Source organism: Cebus imitator, unplaced genomic scaffold (assembly GCF_001604975.1).
Source record: "Cebus imitator isolate Cc_AM_T3 unplaced genomic scaffold, Cebus_imitator-1.0 Scaffold200, whole genome shotgun sequence".
In the NCBI taxonomy this organism is placed as follows: domain Eukaryota; kingdom Metazoa; phylum Chordata; class Mammalia; order Primates; family Cebidae; genus Cebus; species Cebus imitator.
In genome coordinates this window covers 3,014,995-3,035,752 of record NW_016107515.1, presented here as the reverse complement: position 1 = coordinate 3,035,752, position 20,758 = coordinate 3,014,995, and the positions used below count along the sequence as shown (strand labels likewise).

Below are 20,758 nucleotides of genomic sequence, written 5' to 3'. Positions count from 1 at the left end.
CATGCTGTGTCTGCTGTACCCTAAGAATGAACTTCAGCTTCACAGCACAGCATATATCAAGCTGTACCTTCTAAGAAAATCCTACTACTGTCTTGAGCTTATTAGAGGGACACTACTAACAAAGCAGGAAGACTTTGAAAGCATGTGCTCTGTTAGATGTGACTGCTTCTGAAAATCACTAGCAAGGGGCCTTCAGACACCGCCCCCTAGTGGCCACCTTCTCTTTAGTCCCGCCGGCTGCACCTGAGACCACCTTTACAGAAGCCGACCTAGCCCCCAAAGGAGGTTGACCAGAGCCATATTCCTCCCACCCAGAGCCCAGGCACCCTAACTGTGGGCACCTGCATGCAAAAGATGCAGCCCTGCTCATAATGAAGGCAGCCTTTTAACATGATTACATGCAGCAAATTAGCTCTTCCCTACCTGTTTCATTCCATTTGTTCTTGCGACTTGTATTTACTGAGACTCTTTTGTGGCCTAGGCATAGTCTTAGGCAACAGAGACAGTGATGAACAAAATTGGGCCTGTTCCCTGCCCACTTGGAGCTTAACTCTGGATTGGATCTTGGTTTTGCAAAGCCAAATACACTTTGAATTTACTCAAAACGTGAGAAGGTTAGATTTCAAGGGGAGTGAATATATTTGAACCTCTGGCAACTAACGAATGCTGAGGCCTTCAAAGTACATTTGGTGTTCAACCTTTTCAGATTTCAAGATCAACGGCTTGTTAATTTCTTTTCTTTGTGAAGATTCTCTATATATTTTTGGCATAAAAAGATGTCTGCAGTATGCTCTTCTTTTAAAGCTTTTGTTATGAAATATTGTGTGTAGAAAAGTACACATGAAAATATATAACCCACTGATTTATCAAAAAACATACACGCATATGACCATCATCCAGATGAAATAGAATTCTGCTAACTCCCCTTAGCCTATTCTATGACTCCTTCCCTAAGAGTCAGCACTATTCTGCTTTTACAGTAATCATTTCCCTGCCTTAACCCAAACACTCATTCTTTTTTTTTTGAGACGGAGTTTCGCTCTTGTTACCCAGGCTGGAGTGCAATGGTGCGATCTCGGCTCACTGCAACCTCCGCCTCCCGGGTTCAGGCAATTCTCCTGCCCCAGCCTCCTGAGTCGCTGCAAACACTCATTCTTAAACACTATAGTTTAGATTTGCTTAATTTTGACCTACGCATTAAATGAATCACGCAATGTGCATTCTTTTGAATCTAACTTATTCTGCCCAATGTTATGTTTGTGGAAGACATTCATTTGTTGTAAGTAGTTATGTATCATTCATTCATTTTCATTGCTATGTGGTAGGCCATACAGCTGACTTACGGAACTATACCAAAATGTATTTATTTGTTTTTCTACTAATAGACAATAGGGTTTATTTCGGTTTAGGGCTATTACAAGTAATGCGATGCTGAACATCCTTGTGTGTGTCTTTTTGGCACACATGTGCAAAATTTTTGTTGAGTATATACCTATGCATAACTTGCTTGGTCGCAGCATGTAAGGATATTCAGCTTTAGTGGATACTGCAGTCTTCTATCACCAAAGGTTAGGTTGTTCTGCCTGTTCTGGAAGCCCTTATAAATTGTGTTATACAGTACAGTATGTACTATTGAATCTGTAGCTTCTTTTGCTCAGCATAATGCCTTTGAGATTCTTCTAGGTTGTTGCTTATACTAGAGGTTTGATTTTTGTTTCTAAGTGTTATCTATTGTATGTGTATCTAAATTACCAATAACATGTCAATTTATTTATCTACTGTCCTGTTGCTGGACATTTGGGTTGTTTCCAGGTGTTGTGTATTATGAGTAAAGTTGCTATGAACATTCATGTTTATGCCTTTTGGTGGACATAAGCACTCAGTTCCCTCAGTATATATCTAGTAGTGGAATTCCTGAGCCATGCACATTTAACCTTACTGGACACAAGAAGCAGTTTTTCAAAGTGGCTAAATCAATTTTCACTCCCACACAACTTCTAAGTCAGTTGATCCACATTCTCACTGACACTTGATACTGGGAGTCTTTTTTAATTCTAGTCCTTCTGGTGGATGTGTAATGATATCTCAGTTTAGTTTTAATTTGCATTTCCTTCATGGGCGATGGTGTACAGCACCTTTTCATATGCATACTGCTAATTAGATTACCCTTTTGTGAAATACTTTTTCAAATCTTTTACTTATATTGTTAATTGAGTTGTCTTTATTATCGATTTGTTAGAGTTTATTTATATGCTAGATATGCGTCTTCTGTCAAATATGTGTATTACAAATATTTTCTGTTAGTTTCGCTTATCTGTTTGCTTTCTTGATGATGTATTTTGATGAACAGCAGTTGTAATTTTGGTCAGGTTTAATTTATCATTTTTTTAAATGATTAGTGCTTTTGTGTCCACTTTAAGAAACCTCTAGCAACCCCAAGATGGTGAAGATATTGTCCTATGTTTTAGTCCGAGTTTTTATTGTTTTATCTTATACAGTTAGGTGTATGATCCATTTTGACAGATGTAAAGTAAGAGGCAGATTATTTTCCCACACAGATTTCCAGTTTCTTCAGCACCGTGTGTTGAAAAGACTATTTTTCCCCACTTTGACCCCCCAAAATGACCATATATGTGTTTGTCTGTTTCTGGATTTTCTATTCTGATCCACTGTCTATGTCTGTGCTTATAGACACAATAATACCACACTGCCTTAAGTCTTGAAACCTAATAGTCAGTGTACCCCAATTGTTGCTTTTCGTCAAGTGTGTCTTGCCTCTTCTAAGTCCTTTGTATTTCTCTATAAATTTAAAAATAACTCTGTCAATGTTTACACACTTCTCCAAAATACATTGAGATTTGGATTAATTGTACATTAAATATTAAATTAAATTGGAGAGAATGTCTGTCTTCTCATCCGTAAACATAGAGTATCTCACCATTTATATAGTTCTTTAATTTCAGCAAAATTTTGTGGTTTTCACATATTTTATTTTATATATCTTACTAGATCTGCTCTTAGGTATTTGATATTTTCAATTCTATTGTAAATGGTATTGTTTTTAAATTTTATTTTCTGTTTGTCAACTTTTCATAATATACTCTTCTTACGGTATTTTATGACGTTTTTCCTTCTTGTAGTTCTGTTTTTTTTCAATCCTAATATTGGTTATTAGTACTTTATATTTTCTTGATTAGTCATTTTGGGAGTTTATTAGTTTTGTATCATTTCAAAGAAACAAGTTTGGCTCTGTTGATACTCTCCTTTATAAATGTGTTTTCTGTTTGCATTCATGTCTACGCTTACCTTTATTATTTTCATTCCTTTTCTCCCTTTGAATTCGCTGTTCCTTTACGAATATCTTGAGATGGATACTTAGCTACTTGATTTTCTGTCTTTTCTAATATGTAAAACTAAAGCCATAAACTTATCTCCATTTACAACTTTATCTCACTACTTTTATATGTAGCTTTTCCATTAGCATGCATTATTTTATATAAAATCCTTGTCTTTTTCATGGATGGGGAATCTTTTCCATTCCTATATATTCATTAAAACCTGTAGAAGAGCATGTTCTTCTAGGCCCTCTTTATTCTGTTTCTTCCAAATTCATTCTGTTTTTTTCTTCCTTTATTCTTTACTTCTTTTCTTCCTTCTTTGCTCTCTTCCCTATCTGTTGGTCTGGTCTCTGTCTTTGATACTGGGGAGTCTCCTCCAATGTCTGGTGATGGTTGGCCTTCTCTTCATAGTTAAGAGCGAGGCTAATCGAAAATCTGTGTACATGAGANGGCCTTGGCAATTGGGTAGCATTGCTGTTTGGTAACAGAATGACCCACAGCTGTCTCTCTCTACATGGGACCGTTCACGTTCTCCAGAGTCAGACCCTTCCAGCTGTTATATAGAAAGATAATCGCAGCTGCTACACTGCTGGCCATTTGAGAACTGGGAAGTGGAGGTCTCATGATCCAAATGCAGACTTTCTCTTCAGCTCCTTATTTACACTCTGGCTCCTGATTCTGCTTTCTGTTGTGCCTGATGCCCCTAAGCCCAAAGTTCCTTGTTCTAATTGTTCTAGAGGATTAGCTCCTGCTTCTTAATGGGAAAATAGAACATTTGGCTGCAGAGTGAGGCAGTCAGGCAATCTAACTGCTGCTGATACAGAACTTCAGCCAATTCCCTGAAGGGAATTTGGCCCCTCTCAGCTCACCCGGCTTCTATGTAGTGCCTGGAGCCTCCAATCTCTGAGGCCCTCCTGGCTTCATGGAGGTAGGCTGGCTACTTCTTATCGGCACCTCCCTCCTCTGCTCTGGAAGGTCAATTATGTCCTCCTGCCTCCTTGCACCTGCACGCATTGTGGGGCAGGTTCATGAATGTCTCCAAGTTTCACTGAAGATTTCAGTTTTCCCTTCACCTTGTCGTTTCTGGGAGACCTCCAAGAGAAGTAGGCAGAAATGTCTTTATGCCACCATCATGAAAGCAACTTTTCCCCAGATAATTCATAGCCCACCCTTTGCTCCCCTGGTTACATTTCCCTGAGACCACACAACTAAAGTCTTAGCTTCTCTTTCTAACAGTACCCACCCTGGCTCTGCTACTCCCTCTCAATGTAGCTGCCACGTAGACATTATCCACTGGCTTCCCATGAGGACAAATAAAACTTCAGCCCCCTCAATCAATGCTCCCCTCTTCCCTCATCTTCCTGAGGCTTTTACATCACTTTTCAAAGCTCCCTATTGGTGGGTTAACTTTATGATATTGGCACATTCATACCCTTCTTCAGCAGTTGTATAAAGTGTAATCGCTCCATGAGGTAAGACGAGGCTATGCCTACTCCTCTGTTTTCTCTCCGCTCTTGCCTTCCTCTATCTCCCAGCTTCTGAATTCATCCTTTCACTTCAGTATTGCCAAGAACATCTTAGGCAAGTTTTCAAATCAATGGAAGATTGATCAGAGATTCCCGCCCTCTGATCCCCACACTCTGCCCCCAAGTAGATTCTTTAAGAGGTCAATTTTCCCAAGACTGTGGCTTTTCTTGGGGAATGGGAGAGTCCAGCCCTCCTATGAGGCAGGGAAAGCTGGGGGCCTTTCTCCCCTTTCCAGGGCAAACCCGATGTTCACAACTTTCCCTGTTTCCCATGGCTGGGGACCCTGTTTGCAGGTCTCTGAGGACCCTGAGGCCCTTGACAAATTCTTAACAGGCAGACTTGACTGCAGCTGCCTTGATGGACTGGGTCCCAGGCTGAGGCCCACTGGCCAGCCTCTGGCTCATTCTTTACCACTTTCTCTCCAGATCCCCTTCCTGGGAGCTGGGATTAAGATCCACGAGAAAAGGGTGTCAGATAACCTGAGACCCTTCCATGACCGGATGGAGGAATGTTTCAAGAACCTGAAAATGAAGGTGGAGAAGGAATATGGTGTCCGAGAGATGGTATAAGTGGTTCCTATGGCCTGGAGGGGTGGGATTGGGCAGGGTAGGGCAGGGAAGGATGATGAAGGCTGAAGTTGGAAGGAACCCAGCAAAGGGAGCTGCTTCTAAAGAAAAGATACTGATGGCCAGCATTGCTGAATCCCATCCAGGGGAACCCTCCTGGACACTTGGTCCAGCAAAAGTAACCCCGAGGCAAACTCTAGTTACAATGGGATTGTGCAAATACCAACTACTCAAGGGACTGTGTAATAATAATGAAAGCTACAATGATGCAGCATCTACTGTGTGCCAGGCCTGATCCACGCACTTGACAACTACTAGGTCACTTAATCCTCACCACAAGCCTGAGAGGCAGGAATGATTTTTAAACCCCTGTATTTCTTCTGAGGTTCAGAGGGTCCAGAGGCTATGTAGCAAATGAGTGTGGGGCAGAATTTGCCTCTAGCTCTGTTAGTTCAAAGCCAGTGGTTTTGGCAACTGAACTCCTTGGACTAAAGAGGCCACGAACCTGATGCTTACAGGGTGCTTCATCCTCTTACTTAATATGTGGTATTGTAAAATGTCAAGGCTATGCAATTCCTTTAAAACCATCTAGTCCAGCCTTCCCATTTTACAGATGGGAAAGCTGAGACCCAGAGAAGAAAAGTGAATTACTGGAAGAGCTTAGAGGTGAACTCAGGTCTCCTTTGATTCAAAGATTTTTTTCCATGAGACAGGTTGTCACTTTCAATACTCCCTACATAAAGTCACTGCAATGCAATTCTGATACTAACTCTGTGGAGTTAGGTCACATTTCACAGGTTAAAAGCATGGTCTTAGCTGCTTCCCACTTCAAATACCAAGCAGAAGCTTCAGGGACCCATGCCACCCATACTTCTGCCTAACTGGTTACAAATTGGAGGATTCCCACTACCCCATCAGGTTTCATAATTCACTAGAACAATTCACAGCACTCAGGAAAGCATGACTTTACTTATGACTTCAGTTTATGACGCAAATCAAGACCAGCCAGATAAAGAGACACAGAGTGAGATCTAGGAGGGCCCCAAACATGAAGTTTCCATGTCCTCCCGATGCATCCCCCTTCTGGCATATCGATGTATAATTACCAGCCAGAGAAGTTCACTGGAGCCTTATATCCAGAGTTTTTATTAGAGTTTCATTATGTAGTCATGACAGATGGACCCATTGGCCAATGATGGAAATCAGTCTCCAGGCCTGTCCACTCCCTGGGGGTTGAGCTGATATGACATGGCTCAAAGCCCCAGCCCTATAATCATAGAGCTGGTCTTTCTGGCCATCTGGAGCCATCTTACTAGCATAAAATCAAGTATGGTCAAGGGGGTCACCATGAATAATAACAAGGATACTCCTATCACGTAGGAAATTCCAAAGATTTGGATATTACCTTCCAGGAACCAGGAATAAACTTTGGCCACATTCTTTATTCTACAAGAACCCCCTGGCCTCAGCCAGCCAGGAAGCTTTTGTGCTGATGCTCCACACAGCCACACAGCTCTGCCCTGCGCAGGTGGAGGAAGAAGGTGACAGGAAGGCTGGGGCCACCTTGCCCAAGCTGCAGCTGCTGACCACCCTGTTCTCCCACCACAGCCTGACTTTGATGACAGGAGAGTGGGCCGCCCCAGGTCCATGCTGCGCTCATACAGACAGATGTCCATCATCTCTCTGGCTTCCATGAATTCTGACTGCAGCACCCCCAGCAAAACCACCTCCGAGAGGTCAGTCCCTGCACCCTAGGGAGCCCCCTGCACCCCTGCCTCCCTGGCCCTATGCCCCCTCCTTCTCTCTTCCCTGGCAACATCCCTTCTCCCTCCCACTTCCCCCTTTCAGTCTAAAAGCCTTTTCCCATCTGGAACCTCACAAGTACCCTAGGAGGCTCATGGTTAGTACCATTTTTAGGTTCAGAGAGGCAAGGCGGCTTTCCTGAGGACCCAGCAGGACTCACCTGCAGCCCCCAGACTTCTAGTCCAGTAATCTCTGTCAGCCAGCCTGAGCACCTCACCAAGCCTGCATCCTTCTGGAATATTGTCACCTCTCACAGGGATCAGTTCCCTTTCAAGGAAGCTCCTCCCAACCGCCATGGTTGTCCTCATTGCAGAGCTCCTCCTCCTGTACCACCCACCCACCCCTCTGTCGGGGTCCTCCTTCCCTTGCCCCCTTCCAGCTTTCTGGGGCCCTCTGGCCATCATTCCTTGACCCTCCAGAAACTTCCCAGCCTCAGAGGTTACTCTTGCCCAGAGAGAAAAGGATGGAAACGTCTTCTGTGTTTCACAATTCCAACAATTCCAAGGGATATCATTCACAATTCTAGGGGGCACCATTCACCCTGCCCAGCTCATCTGTTGTGATCACAGACACCATGAGTGACCCAGCACTCATCATATACCAAGAATGTGCCAAGGGCTCCTCAGACATCATCTCGTGGCCACTCTGCAGGGTCTCTGCAAGGACCCACTTTTACTGAAAAGGAAGTGATAGCCTGAAGAGGTTGAGCGATTTATCCAAAGTTATTCATTCAGCTAAGAACTGGCAGTTTGAATCCACATTCATACTTTCGACCAGTCTTCTCTCCTTCTCACGAGTTTCTTTCCTATGGCTCGCTTCTTTCAATTTCATTTTACCATTAATAAAATAAAATGAACTTTAGTCATTACATTCAAGTGTTTGTGGATTGAGCAAGTTTCTCCCCAAATCCTCTGCCAGATTTGCCGATCTACCCCTGACCCTGTAGTGACAGCTCAGGCAGCCTGAAGGTCCCCTTCAGCTTCCTGGGCCCTTGCAAGGCAGTTCTGCTGAAGCTCTAACTGCAGTTTCTATGGCTGCCCCTCTGGCCTTTCAGCTTTGACCTGGAATTAGCACCACCTAAGACTCCAAGAGTGGAGCAGGAGGAGCCGATCTCCCCAGGGAGCACCCTGCCTGAGGTCAAGCTGCGGAGGTCCAAGAAGAGGACGAAGAGAAGCAGTGTAGTGTTTGCGGACGAGAAAGCAGCCGCCGAGTCGGACCTGAAGCGGGTGAGCGGCCGAGGCAGGTTGCCTCTCCGGCACTGTTAGCAAATCTTCCCTACGTGCTGGGCACAAAACCCAGGGCTTCCAGACATGGTCTCCCTGAAGCCCGCTTCCGCGGTGCTGTGGGTACCGCAGAGGTGGCAGCTGAGGAGCTGAGAGGTGAAATGGTTGCTTTCAGGGTCCATCCAGCTGGAGGGCTGGAACATGACAGAGCTGGTAGTTGAACTCTGCACTTCAGAGCCTGTGTGTATCCTTCCCACCACCACACAGGGCTTTTCCAGGCTGGAGAGAAACCACCTGTTCTTCCACCAAAGGGGAGGGCAGCCCGCTTGCTTCCAAGCTAGGTGCTTCTGTAGCCCCCTGCCCCAGGGCTGTTCTAACCACTGATGTCTCAAGCCCCTCCTGCGTGCCAGGAGTCCAGGTGGGGATGCAGAGATGAAATCTCACTCTCCTGGCTTTGAGAGTTTGGTCCTGTAAACTAATCACTATTTAAAATGAGACTTGGTGTCAGACAGCCCTGAATTCAATCTTAGTTTCCCCCTGTAGAAGAGGTTTGTTGAAAGTGTTCTGGGATCCTGGGAGGGGGAGATGGATTAACTGCCGTGGCAACGGAGGGGTGCCAGATGAAAGTGCAAGGGGCCAACCAAGATGGCTTGCTGAAGAAAGGGCCCTCCAGAAACTTACCAGTAGCCTCACAGGCTACTTATGCCTGGATGGGTAAGAATGGAAGTGTCTTCCATGTTTCTCCATTCTAGGGGACACCACTCACAAAATAGTCTAAGTGAATGTCCCCCTTCCCCCCTCCCATAGTTGTGTAGTGTGCAGCCTGTGCAACCATACATGGCAGGCTGGAATGGAATGGTATAAAACAGAATAAATGAACTTGGAGCCGGCTTCATAGAAACCATGCCACACCCTCCCCCTGATCTTTCAGGGCCCAGATCTGTCTCATGCTAAGCCTCTCTTTTTTTTTTTTTTTTTTTTTGTGTGTGTGTGTGTGTGTGTGTGTATGTGTGTGTGGTGTATTCCTCCAGCTTTCCAGGAAACATGAGTTCATGAGTGACACCAACCTCTCGGAGCACACGGCCATCCCCCTCAGGGCGTCCGTCCTCTCTCAAATGAGTTTTGCCAGCCAGTCCATGCCTACCATCCCAGGTATGCCCCCTGCTGCCGCCAGCATGAGGGAATAGAGATAGCACAGGCCACCAGCCTGGTGGGTGGAAGATGGGTGGGAACTGTGTCTATACAACAAAGTGGGCCAGGCATCCTGGGGGTGAGAGGCTCTGCTCATAGTGGCCTGCCCTCTCACCTCTCCCCATAACCACCACTTCCTGGGGTTGATACCATCCCAGCAACCTCCAGCGGGGACAGGAGAGAGACCTGCTGTCCCTTGGGCCCTCAGCAGGATTCACTGGGCATCCATTTGTGCCACTAGGTGGCCCCTTGTTCTCAGCCAGGCCTCTTGGGGCCAGAGTTTGCCCTTAGTATATCCTTAAGATCTGTGGCTTCTTTGTAGACCTGGAAGACAGTTTCTGGCTTTACAAAAATGGCCACCACATCTTATAGCTGCAGAGTGTTGGGTGCATAGATGCTACCTATCTGCCACCCCCGTCACTCACTCACTGTCCAGTGAGGAGGTTAGAGCACAGCCAACAGTCCTAACTCACAGAAGGGGACCTGAGGCCTTAACAGGGGACATGGCATGCCTGGGAGCACTCCATCTGTCAGGCAGAAGGCCTTGGCATCTGCTGCTATGTGCCCAGCTCTGTGTGCTAAGGGCCAGGGCAGAAGGGAGCAAGACAGGGCCAGTGCTGCCCTGTGGAACCCGGCAGGCCAATCATGGTGAAGACGCTTGCTGCTTCCTGAATGTTGAGGGTGCCAGGCCCTGTGCCAACTCCTACTCCTTCATTATTGCATTTACATCACTGCACATACCCAGGAAGTACTTCATGCCATCCGCCCCATTGTATGGATGAGGAAACTGAGGCACTGAGAACGTCAGTCTCTTGCCTATCACCAGCCAGTAAATGGCAGAGGCTGTTAAGACCCAGGCCCTCTGCCCTGGAAGCAGGCGCCTACCCATTGCCCTGACAGCCCACCCAGGATAGCCTAAACACAGCTGCAACATTTGAGGAAGCCCAAGCCATTTCACTGGTATCCTCTCAGCGGGTCTCACAACACCCTGGAGGTCTGGGCTCTTTCTCCCATTTGACGAATGTGGAAACCAACAGTCAGAGAGTAACTAATTTTTCATGGCTCTGTGACTCCAAGCTGGGGCTGTAAACACTAGGCCATCTGGCCCCTCCACCAGGTGACATGTGAGTCTGAGAATCTCTTCCCACTGTCTTCTGCAGTGGAGAGAATAATCCAGGGTGTTGGTATTGGGAGCTGAAGGAAGAGTAAGCTCACACTCTCCCCTCCCTGGGGGCAGAAGGCTCTGTGTTTCCTGGGGATGTCAGGGCTTTGGGGCAAGGTTTTGACCAGGAACCAGGAGGCTGGACCCCTGTCTGTAGGGTGGGCAAGCTTCACTGAAAGAGGACAGCTTCACCACTCCCTGGCATGGCAGGAGATAGGCATCCCACCTCCTGCTTGGCGTAGACAATGTGTGAACCCTGGATGCTGGCTCTGTCCCCCAGCCCTCCTCCTGCCTACCTCCCCCAAGGCACCGCCTCTCCTCCACCCACCCCCTCACATCCCAGCTCTGCTCTCCTTCCAGCCCTGACGCTCTCCTTGGCAGGCATGCCTGGGGTGGACGAGGCCAACATATCCCCCCGCCTCAGCCAGACCTTCCTCCATCTCTCAGACAGTGACAAGAAGACACTCAAACGGAAGAAAGTCAATCAGTTCTTCAAGACAATGGTGAGGACACTGAGAGTGGAAGGAAGGGGAGATGTTGGGAGGAGAAAGGGAAGAGAGCGATACAGAGAGAAGAAAATGGGGGGTTGCTTGTAGATGTGTGTGCATTTGTGGTCATTCCTAGGGAGGCATGGTCAGGAGGCCCTGAGTTCTGGGACACTGTGCAGCAATGCCCACAGGGCAGCTCTCCTCTGGGGCCCCAGGTGGCTTCTCTGACCAGGATTGACCCAGCTAGGGGTGTGCAGGGCCCCGGGACCTCAGAAGCAGTAGGTGGCCTGCCCTTGCCTAAATTGCCCCAGCCCTTTTCTATTCAGTCTATATCACAAAATCCTACAAATTGAACATTAGTTTCCAAGCACTGATTCTGTTGTTACTTGTTGATCTTTGCTCAAGAGCAAGAAGGGACCATAACTTATCTCATCCTCAAGGTAATATGAAATCAGGACTGTGCTATTATAAACATCACAAGTTTACTGTGAGTACACGATGAGTCAGACACTGTGCTAAGCACTTTTCAAGCATGATGCCATTTGAGCTCCCACTCTCAGGATTTTATAAGGGAGACTGACAGGGTTTGGTAAGTGATGTCCCCAAGTCTACATGGCCATGAGCCTGGGCTCACTCAACTGCCTACCACTGCCTTTCTGGCCAAAGCAATAGCAGGTCACATTCACTGGGCTTTGGGGCCCTTGTGATCAGGAAGGGGAAGCTCCATTTTGGTGCTTAATCTGATAATCCCATCTTGGTTTTGTGCTTGTTTATTCTCTTCTCCCAAAAGCTGGCCAGCAAATCAGCTGAAGAAGGCAAACAGATCCCAGACTCGCTGTCCACGGACCTGTGAGCTGCTGCTGACTAGGGCTGCATGGGAGAGCCAGGGAGGGGAGTTTCCGGAAAAAGAGAACCATGGGTGCAACATCAAAGCCTCAGAGAGTTGGAGACTGTCCCCATCAGTTGTTCTCACTTAGAGGAGACACAGGGGCCAATCAGGTCCCAGAGCTTGAGTGTAACAAGCCCAACATCCCCTGGGGCAGTGATGGTGGTGAATGAAGAAGCCTCAACATAGATTCTTGAATGCAAGGAACTGGCAAGAATGCCTTCTCCCAGTGTGCTCTCCCCAACATCCTAGCCACAGCTTTCGTAGCCCAGTTTCTTAGGTGTAAGAAACTTTCATTTACTGAGTCCCAGACCTTAACAGAAAATGAAGTCTTTTAAATATTCTTTTTAATTTTATTTTAGATTAACAGTTTTGTACTTTACATTTTTTAATACAACCAACCAGTTTCTTTTCTAGCTGATCATCTCCAAAGTGTTGCTGTTTCTTACTGACAATAAAAATGGTCCCTTGGTTCGAGTAAGCCTTGTTTCCTGATTCTGTTGGCTGACTCTCTTAGGCCCAGGACTGGGCAGGAAGCTCCCTGGAAGGAAGGAAGGTCCAGGGACTGCAGTGATATTAAGGAGCCTGGTGATGCCCTTTCCCAATGCCAAATTTCCCTACCTTGTCTGTAAGAAGATTCTTCAAGAATATCCATGACTCTGGTTCTGTAGGTGCCAAACCCTGGGCTACCAGGATGTTAAAAAAGTGGGCCTGGTCTTCCTCACAGATCTGAATAGTGGGGTGTCATACCACTTTTCTCCACCTTTGGAAAGAGGTAGCAAGACCATCCAAGCCTGGTCATCTAGTAAAGACCAAACCCAATGCCAAAGAGTTAGAAAAAGAGGGGTCTGAGGTCCAGTGGACTCATAGTCCAGCTCTTGGCTCTTGTCACGGGCTCCGAAGTGGTGACTTTTCTTGGAGGAGTTCTCAGGTTTTTCAGATGAGGCCCAAAGGAGGTGATAGCTTTGTCAGGCAGCAGCAAGACAGGATGGGAGCAGAGTCCCACCTCTGCATCCTACAAGGAGCAGGGAGCTGTGCAGGGGATGAGTCTGGAAGGAGGCTGAGGACTGCACTTGGGAAGGAAATGATACTGGCTAAGAGCATGACAGCATAGGTTTCAGAACTAGGGCCATCTGAAAACCTTGGGGTGGATGCTCATTTACAGGCTGAGTCCCTGGGGGTATAGTAAGAGATGAGAAAGAAAGATGATGGTGGCTTAAATTTATTGAGCCCTGACTGTCTCTGGGACAGTGTTATAGATATGCTAAGAATTAACTTCCTAAGTCTTGATAGCAGCTCTAGGAGGTAGATACGATTATTACCCAGATGAAGAAACGGAGGCACAGAGGCATGAAGTGACCCAAGATCACACGCTTAGTAACGGAATGGCTGGGATTCAAACCCAGGCAGTTGGGTGGGAAGCCTGACTCTTAGCCACTACCCTACATTGTCTCTGGGACGCCTTAGTGTACTGAATACCCTGAGTCTTGGTAGCCTTTGTCCACCCCAGCCTGTCCCTGGGCGCCTCTGTGTCCCTGCTGCAAGCCCCATTTGAAGATGTGTTGCATGGTTCAGCCTGTAGTTTCCTCAACAGTCTAAAAAGTCCTGTTGTGATGGTTGTTGGGGATTTGGGCTACACCGAAAAACCTTTGGGTTCCCCAAGCTGAGTAGGTAGCACCTGGAGGATTGGACTCTGTTATAAGCTTGGGCTTCTCATGCCTGCTTTTTCTCTCATTATGAACTGATAAAATCCTAGTGCTTAACCTTGACACGTAAGCCCTTCCAAATACCAGCGGACAGTGGGGGCCGGGGCAGAGGGTGCAGATCTCAACAAAGAAAAGAAAATGGTTTTCCCTTTTCCCCCAACTACAGAAAAACAGGTATGATCCTGTGCCTTGAAACCGTAGATGGTCACTGGCCATACCACCCTGAACGTGCCTGATCTTGTCTGATCTCAGAAACTGTAGATGTTACCCTCACTCAGGAGTACTGAAAAACACCCACATGGTCAGGCGTGGTGGCTTACACCTGTAATCCCAGCACTTTGGGAGGCTGAGGCGGGCGGATCACCTGAGATCAGGAGTTCCAGACCAGCCTGGCCAACATGGAGAAATCCCATCTCTACTAAAAACAAAACAGGGGAGGGACAGTGGGGGGAGGGGAGCTGGGGAGAGAGAGCATGGGGAGAAGTACTAGATGTGGGTGATGGGGAGGAAGGCAGCAGATCACACTGCCACATGTGTGCCTATGCAACAATCTTGCATGTTCTTCACATGTACCCCAAAACCTAAAATGCAATACAATTTAAAAAAAAATACAAAAATTAGCTGGACGTGGTGGCGGGCACCTGTAATTGCAGCTACTTGGGAGGCCTGAGGCAGAAGGATCGCTTGCACCTGGAAGGCGGAGGTTGCGGTGAGCCGAGATCACACCACCACACTCTAGCCTAGGCGACAGAGCGAGACTCAGTCTCAANAAAAAAAAAAAAAAAAAAAAAAAAAAAAAAAAAAAAAAAAAAAAAAAAAAACAACAAAAAACCATACTCCGAGGTTGTTGCTATGTCATCCTGGGAAATTAAGCTTTAACCTCTAAAAATGCTATAACTGCCTGATCTCCTCACTTAACACTGTGTAGCCCCGGTGATAATATTTCTTAGTTCCATTTTCTGAAGATTATTAGCATCTGTGAGTTTTCTTATTAAGTCTAAAGGGACCATGGCCACGTTCCTCTTTTTGCCATATAAATGGAGCAAGATGTTAAACCCAGGGATTTTTATTTAAACAGAGTTTGAAAGTCAAATCTCATTTCAATGAAGACTGTCATCAGGTTGATGAATCACTTAATCCTTTTCCAGAAAAAATGTAGATTTTGCCATTACATGGCAGGAGCAACAATAATAATACAGCTGCCACTTACCAGGCATATTCTGTAGGTCGTTTCCTGAAATCCTCACACCAATCCTATGAGCTAGATGTTAGGATCCCAATCACATTGATGTGAAAACACAAGCTTGGGGAGTTTGTCACCTTGTCACCTGACTAGTAAGGGACACAGCCATCTCTGTCCACACCAAGCCTCGTGATCTTAATCCACACATTCACTTTCCACCTGGGACCTCAGCTCCATGTCAGACTCCATTTCGCTGTCCATGATGGTTTGTAAGTCTTCCCCTACAATGCCAATGGTGACACCTGGGAAAAATGAAGGTGGGGTTAGGTATTTGGCAGAGCCCTCCTGCTACCACTGGATGTTCCCTTATTGTATACAAGTTCTGTCCAAAACAAACTAGTAGTCTCAAGGAAGGGTGTATGCCTCAGTGTTTCCAAAAGGAGGTAGCATTGGACGGGATGGGAGGAAGGATCTCTTTATACGTCTTTCCTTCTTGATGTTGTTTTCTGGGACCCTTAGAGATTACTTCATCCAACACTGTCATTTTACATAGTTAAGTGGTCTCCCCAATGGCTGTGATCAGCAGGACCCAATCTGGAATCCAGGTCGTCTTCTAGGTAATCTCCTACCAGTGGAACTCTCTCACCTTCCCTTTAAGCACCCAGTGACTCTTGTTCTCTGTCTTCAAGACAGGGTTGATATCTGTCATTAACACTTTAGTTTGATCTAGAGCACCAAGTTCCCTTCCTTTCCTTAAGGGAGGGGTATTTTAGCCTTTATTGCTAAGCATGGAGTAGGAGTCTTCCTTCTTTCTTCTAGCCCTTCAGGCTTATGTCAGCAAGTAGAAGAGAAATGGAAGGCCAGGCACGGTGGTTCACACCTGCAATCCCAGCACTTTGGGAGGCTGAGGTGGGCAGATCATGAGGTGAGGAGTTCGAGACCAGCCTGACCAACATGGTGAAACCCCGTCTCCACTAAAACTACAAAACTCGGCCAGGCATGGTGGCGTGCACCTATAATCCCAGCTACTCAGGAGGCTGAGGCAGGAGAATCGCTTGAACCTGGGAGGCGGAGGTTGCAGTGAGCCGAGATTGTGCCATTGCACTCCAGCCAGGACGACAGAGTGAGACTCCATCTCAAAAAGAAAAAGAAAAGAAATTGAGGGAAACAAATGGCCTTCCCAGCATCCAAAATCAGAATTAGGCAGGGCTCTGCTTTACAGACATGCTAACCTGTACCATAACTGCCTCTTCTGGCTGAATCCTGGGTGCCTCTGCCTTCCTGCCATAGCGTCAGTTCTCTAGGAAGCAGATCCTCAGGCAGTGATTGAATGCGTGCTCTTTGTGGGCTGTGCAATCTTTGGGAGCTCTGCAATCTTAGGGTGCAGGAAAGAGAGAAAAGGGATTAGAAGCAATGGAAGTTGAGATATTAACTCTACTTGTCTCTGCTTCACACTAAACCACAAGACCCAACTTGTCAGGCAGCACTGAGCAGGATATCTTTAGGCAGGGTATAATAGAGAAATCAACCCCCAGCAGAGTCTGTAAAAAGGAGGAAGAAGAGGGAATGTATTTGCCCAGCTTGCCTCTACCTCAACTCTCCTGTTTCTAGTGATAAATTTCCCCTATTGGCTATGGTAAAACCCTTGATGGTTTTACCCATGGCTTGCATCATCTAGCCCTTTCGGTAGCTGCCTGGGAAGCCAGATCCCACATCCCACAAAGTGGCGTTCCATCCAAGGGAAGAATTTGTGAAATTAACCAGCAATTCAGGGAATAAACCCGTGGTCTGGGCTCTGTAGCAAGGAAAGAGAAGACGAAACCTTTCTTCCCAAGCAACTGGTAGACCCTAGGTGGGAGGACCATGTGGACCCAAGTTGGCTGCAATGACTACTGAAGTAAGGCAGACAGCTGGCAGCCCAGAAAACCACGGCCTCTGAAGGAGCTGAGAAGTCATAGAAGATTATCTGAGACATTCAGACCCTCACATGCCCCTTCTGTTATCTCCTGCTCCCATTAGAGCTTATGAATCTGTGTGTGTGTGTGTGTGTGTGTGTGTGTGTGTGTGTGTGTGTATAATATGACAGTTTCTCCTTTCCCACAAAAAGATGAACAAATCCATGTGCTTTCTGCTTTCCCAATAAGAGATGCCCAAATCCACGTGCTTTCTTCTTTCCCAAGAAGGGATGTCCCAGTCCAGTCGGTCACACAGTCCATTTCAAGGTGGCATCCAGTTTTACAGGTGGCATCCAGTTATGATCTCCCACGTAACCTGCAGCAAAAAGATTTGTGAAAGAAGCCACGATAGCTCCTGCAGCTGGACCAAGACTATAACAGACATTCAACATCTCCTTCCTCACCACCCATTTAAGCGTCTCTGACCCACAGCTCACACTTCATCTTGGCTGAGTTGCCTGCCTGCTGGGGTGCTCAAACCTCTCATCCCCAAAGGGTCTGGGTCTTTAATTGCTCCACCCTTCTTGGTTTGTGATTGTTGTAATTACCTAGTGACTGTTACCAGTGGGCATGAGTGTACTAAGAAAGAGCCCAGTGAGCTCCTTGGTTCCAGGCATGCTCTTCTCTGCCCCTATTGTATCATAACATCCGAGGTCCTCCTGTAATCAGGGTCAGTTGCTGAACCATGAGCATGATAAGCCAAAGTAGCCGAGTGGTAGTCACACTTCCAGTTCAATGGGTGCTTCACTCTGGCCCTACCTTGACCATGTTATGGTTTGATGAATGTCCTTCTAAAATTAACATGTTGAAATCATAACCCCCAATATCTCAAGATATTTAAAGACAGGGTCTTTAAACAGGCAATAAAGTTAAAACAAGGTCATTAAGGTGAGTATGAATTCAACATGACTGGTGTCCTTATAAAAAGAGGAAATTTAGAGAAAGATGTGCACATGGGGAGAATGCGATGTGAAGATAAAGGCACAGATTAGAGTACTGTGTCTGCAAGCCAAGGAACACCAGGTTGCCAGTAAACCACCAAACGCTAGAGGCAAGGCACAAACAGATTATCTCAGTCCCTAGGAAAAAAAGTCCTGCCAACACCTTGATTTCAGACTTCAGATCTCTAGAGCTGTGAGACAATAAACTTTTGTTGTTGAAGCCACCCAGTCTGTGGTATTTGTTGCAGTGGCCCTAGCAAACGAATACAGACCAGGACCTCAAATCTTACAAAGCCCAAGATGGCAAGGATAGGAGGCATCAATCCCACGACTGGATCACTGATGTGATAAAGGGCTTCTGTACTCTCATGCTAGGACCCCAGCTTTAGGAGCTTTTGAAGACACCCATAGTATTATACATCACCCACTGTCCAGTGAATTTACTATAGACTGGAGGAAGCTCCCTGGGAGGTAGTGCCCCCCACTGGAACCTTGACTGAGCCTCTGAAAGGCTGTGCTCTGCTTCATCAGGTTGGCTGCTTCTGAATGATGGGGTTCATGGTAAAGCTGGTGAATCCCATGATTGTGAACACATTACATTAAGTTCTTCGCTAAGAATGGGTCTCTTGTTTCAAGTAAAGGTTTGTGGGATCCCAGTTCAATGAATAATGTTTTCTGTAAGCCCATAGATGATAATGCTGACAGAAACATCATGGGTCTTGGAAGGCAACCGTGTATCTAGAGGATGTTTTGATCATTGTAAACAGGAATTTCTGTTCCTTGCAGGATGGACAGATCTCAGTGTAAGTGACCCATATTTCTCTCAGAGGTGGTGCATGTCATAGACTCAGCATTGGCCTCTGCTGCTGGCAGGTGGACACTTTGCAGTAAAAATAGATACACCACACTTGGCGAGAGGAATTCCATGTTGTTGAACCTAGGTAGAGCCTCCGTCTCTGCCACCATGACCACTTGCTTCACAGGCCCACTGAGCATGTGATGGATGGCAAAGGAGCAAAGCTGAGCTGTAGGACTGGTCATCAAACTCCCTTGATGGTTGAAAGACTGATCTGTGGTCTTTCTGGTGAGCAGTAAAACACAGATCTGCAAATTTTCAGTCTACTCCCATTGGATCACAAACATACTTCTTCCCCAGACCCCCAGTAATCAGCCTTCCAATATTGTTCTTTTCAGCCTTCTGACCAATCAACAATGCCATTCTTTATTGCCCAGGAGCGTAAATGTGTATCTCAGTTCATGTTCCCCTCTTTTAAAGGAAGACAGCCAAGTGTACTGCTCATAGCTCTACCACTGGGCGGCACCACAGCCACAGTCCGTTTCCAGCTGGCATTAACTTCCTGTGCCAACCTGGCAGTGAATAAGGCTTTAGTACTTTCTTTCTCCATAAGTTGGCCATGTAGAATCCCTCCATAAGTCCAAAAGTATGGGTTGAAGGAGAGGCATGAATGAAGCAAAGTTGGTACCATGGAATTCTGGGCCATCAGCTTCTATCATTTACTCATGCCTTCAAGACTTGCTTGAGCCTGATGCCAAAGATACCACTTTCACAATATGATGTATTTCTGCCATGCTTTGCCTTATGATTTGGGGACAACCATGATGCCCATGATGGACATCTCGGGTTGCATTGTCACTTGGTGTCCCATAGTGAGGAACTCAGCCTCTGAAGGGACCCAGTAGCACTCCGGTTGCTGTTTTTCAGACAGAGAGTCAAGGAGAACATGGATTTGATTTACATTCTGAGAGGTATGTGCTGTAATTATCCTGTAGGGTTTTGTTAGCATCTCTGTCCAGCATCCACATCTGCCATGAATATCTCCAAGGTAGTCAGATGTGGCCTCAGAAGGAGAGCATCTAGAACCGCAGCCTAGACCTGCTGCAGAGTGTTTTTCTCTAGGTTCACTCAAATTAACACACTCCAGAGTCACCTGATAACAAATGGAAAGCAGTAGTCCACATTTTCTTTGTCCAAGTTCCAAAAGATTCGTCAGCTTCTATGTTTCTTTTTTAGTGAAAGAAAATATAAGCTACAGGCTGGGCGCAGTGGTTCACGCCGGTAATCCCAGCACTTTGGGAGGCTTGAGACGGGTGGATCAGTTGAGGTCAGAAGTTCTAGAACAGCCTGACCAATATGGTGAAACCCCATCTCTACTAAAAATACAAAAATTAGCTGGGTGTGGTGGCGTGCACCTGCAGTCCCAGCTACTCGAGAGGCTGAATTGGGAGGATCACTTGAATCCAGGAGGCAGAGGTTGTGATGAGTCAAGATCATGCCACTGCACTCCAGCCTGGGTGACAGAGCAAGACTCTGTCTCCACAAAAAGAGTAAGATGCAACAGCTTGTCATTTATATTAAAGGTGATATCCCAGCATGCTCTGACCACTTTTAGGAGCCCTAAAATTTGGTGACAGTCACATTGGTGACATATATCAGGCCCTTAAATCACTCTGAGATTTATAAACCCACTCTTGCAGCATGTATGTGTCTTGATGGAGAATCTAGGGTGCCTGAGATTCCCTGATCACCAAACTAATGAACATGATGTTATACATACAGGAATAGTACAACGTTTCTGGGAATATCTGTATAAGCACCATCCCTATGGACTATCTTGGAATAGCGAAAAGGAGAGTTGACATAGCACCGAGACTACACAGTGCAGATATCCTGTGGTCCTGCCATACCAAAGCAACCTGCTTTTCATGTTCCTTTCATATGGATGCTAAGAGGAAAGCATTCATGAAATGAAGAACACATACAGACAGCA

At 46.3% G+C, this 20,758-nt stretch overlaps 1 protein-coding gene across 3 annotated transcripts in view; it reads left to right on the top strand.

The window, feature by feature from the left end:
- DOCK2 (dedicator of cytokinesis 2) overlaps window positions 1-12,665 on the top strand; it is a 445,079-nt gene extending 432,414 nt beyond the window's left edge. The window contains exons 47-52 of one of the 3 annotated variants that reach the window (XM_017547721.2): window positions 5,291-5,428; window positions 7,040-7,167; window positions 8,289-8,460; window positions 9,489-9,609; window positions 11,192-11,313; window positions 12,089-12,665. In XM_017547721.2, coding sequence (XP_017403210.1) covers window positions 5,291-5,428; window positions 7,040-7,167; window positions 8,289-8,460; window positions 9,489-9,609; window positions 11,192-11,313; window positions 12,089-12,151 — 744 coding nt within the window. In that variant the 3' untranslated portion in view covers window positions 12,152-12,665. Of the gene's footprint in view, window positions 1-5,290; window positions 5,429-7,039; window positions 7,168-8,288; window positions 8,461-9,488; window positions 9,610-11,170; window positions 11,314-12,088 lie in introns of all 3 variants that reach the window. The other 2 variants (XM_037745432.1, XM_017547720.2) reach the window with 2 other exon arrangements.
- Window positions 12,666-20,758: the final 8,093 nt, after the last annotated feature.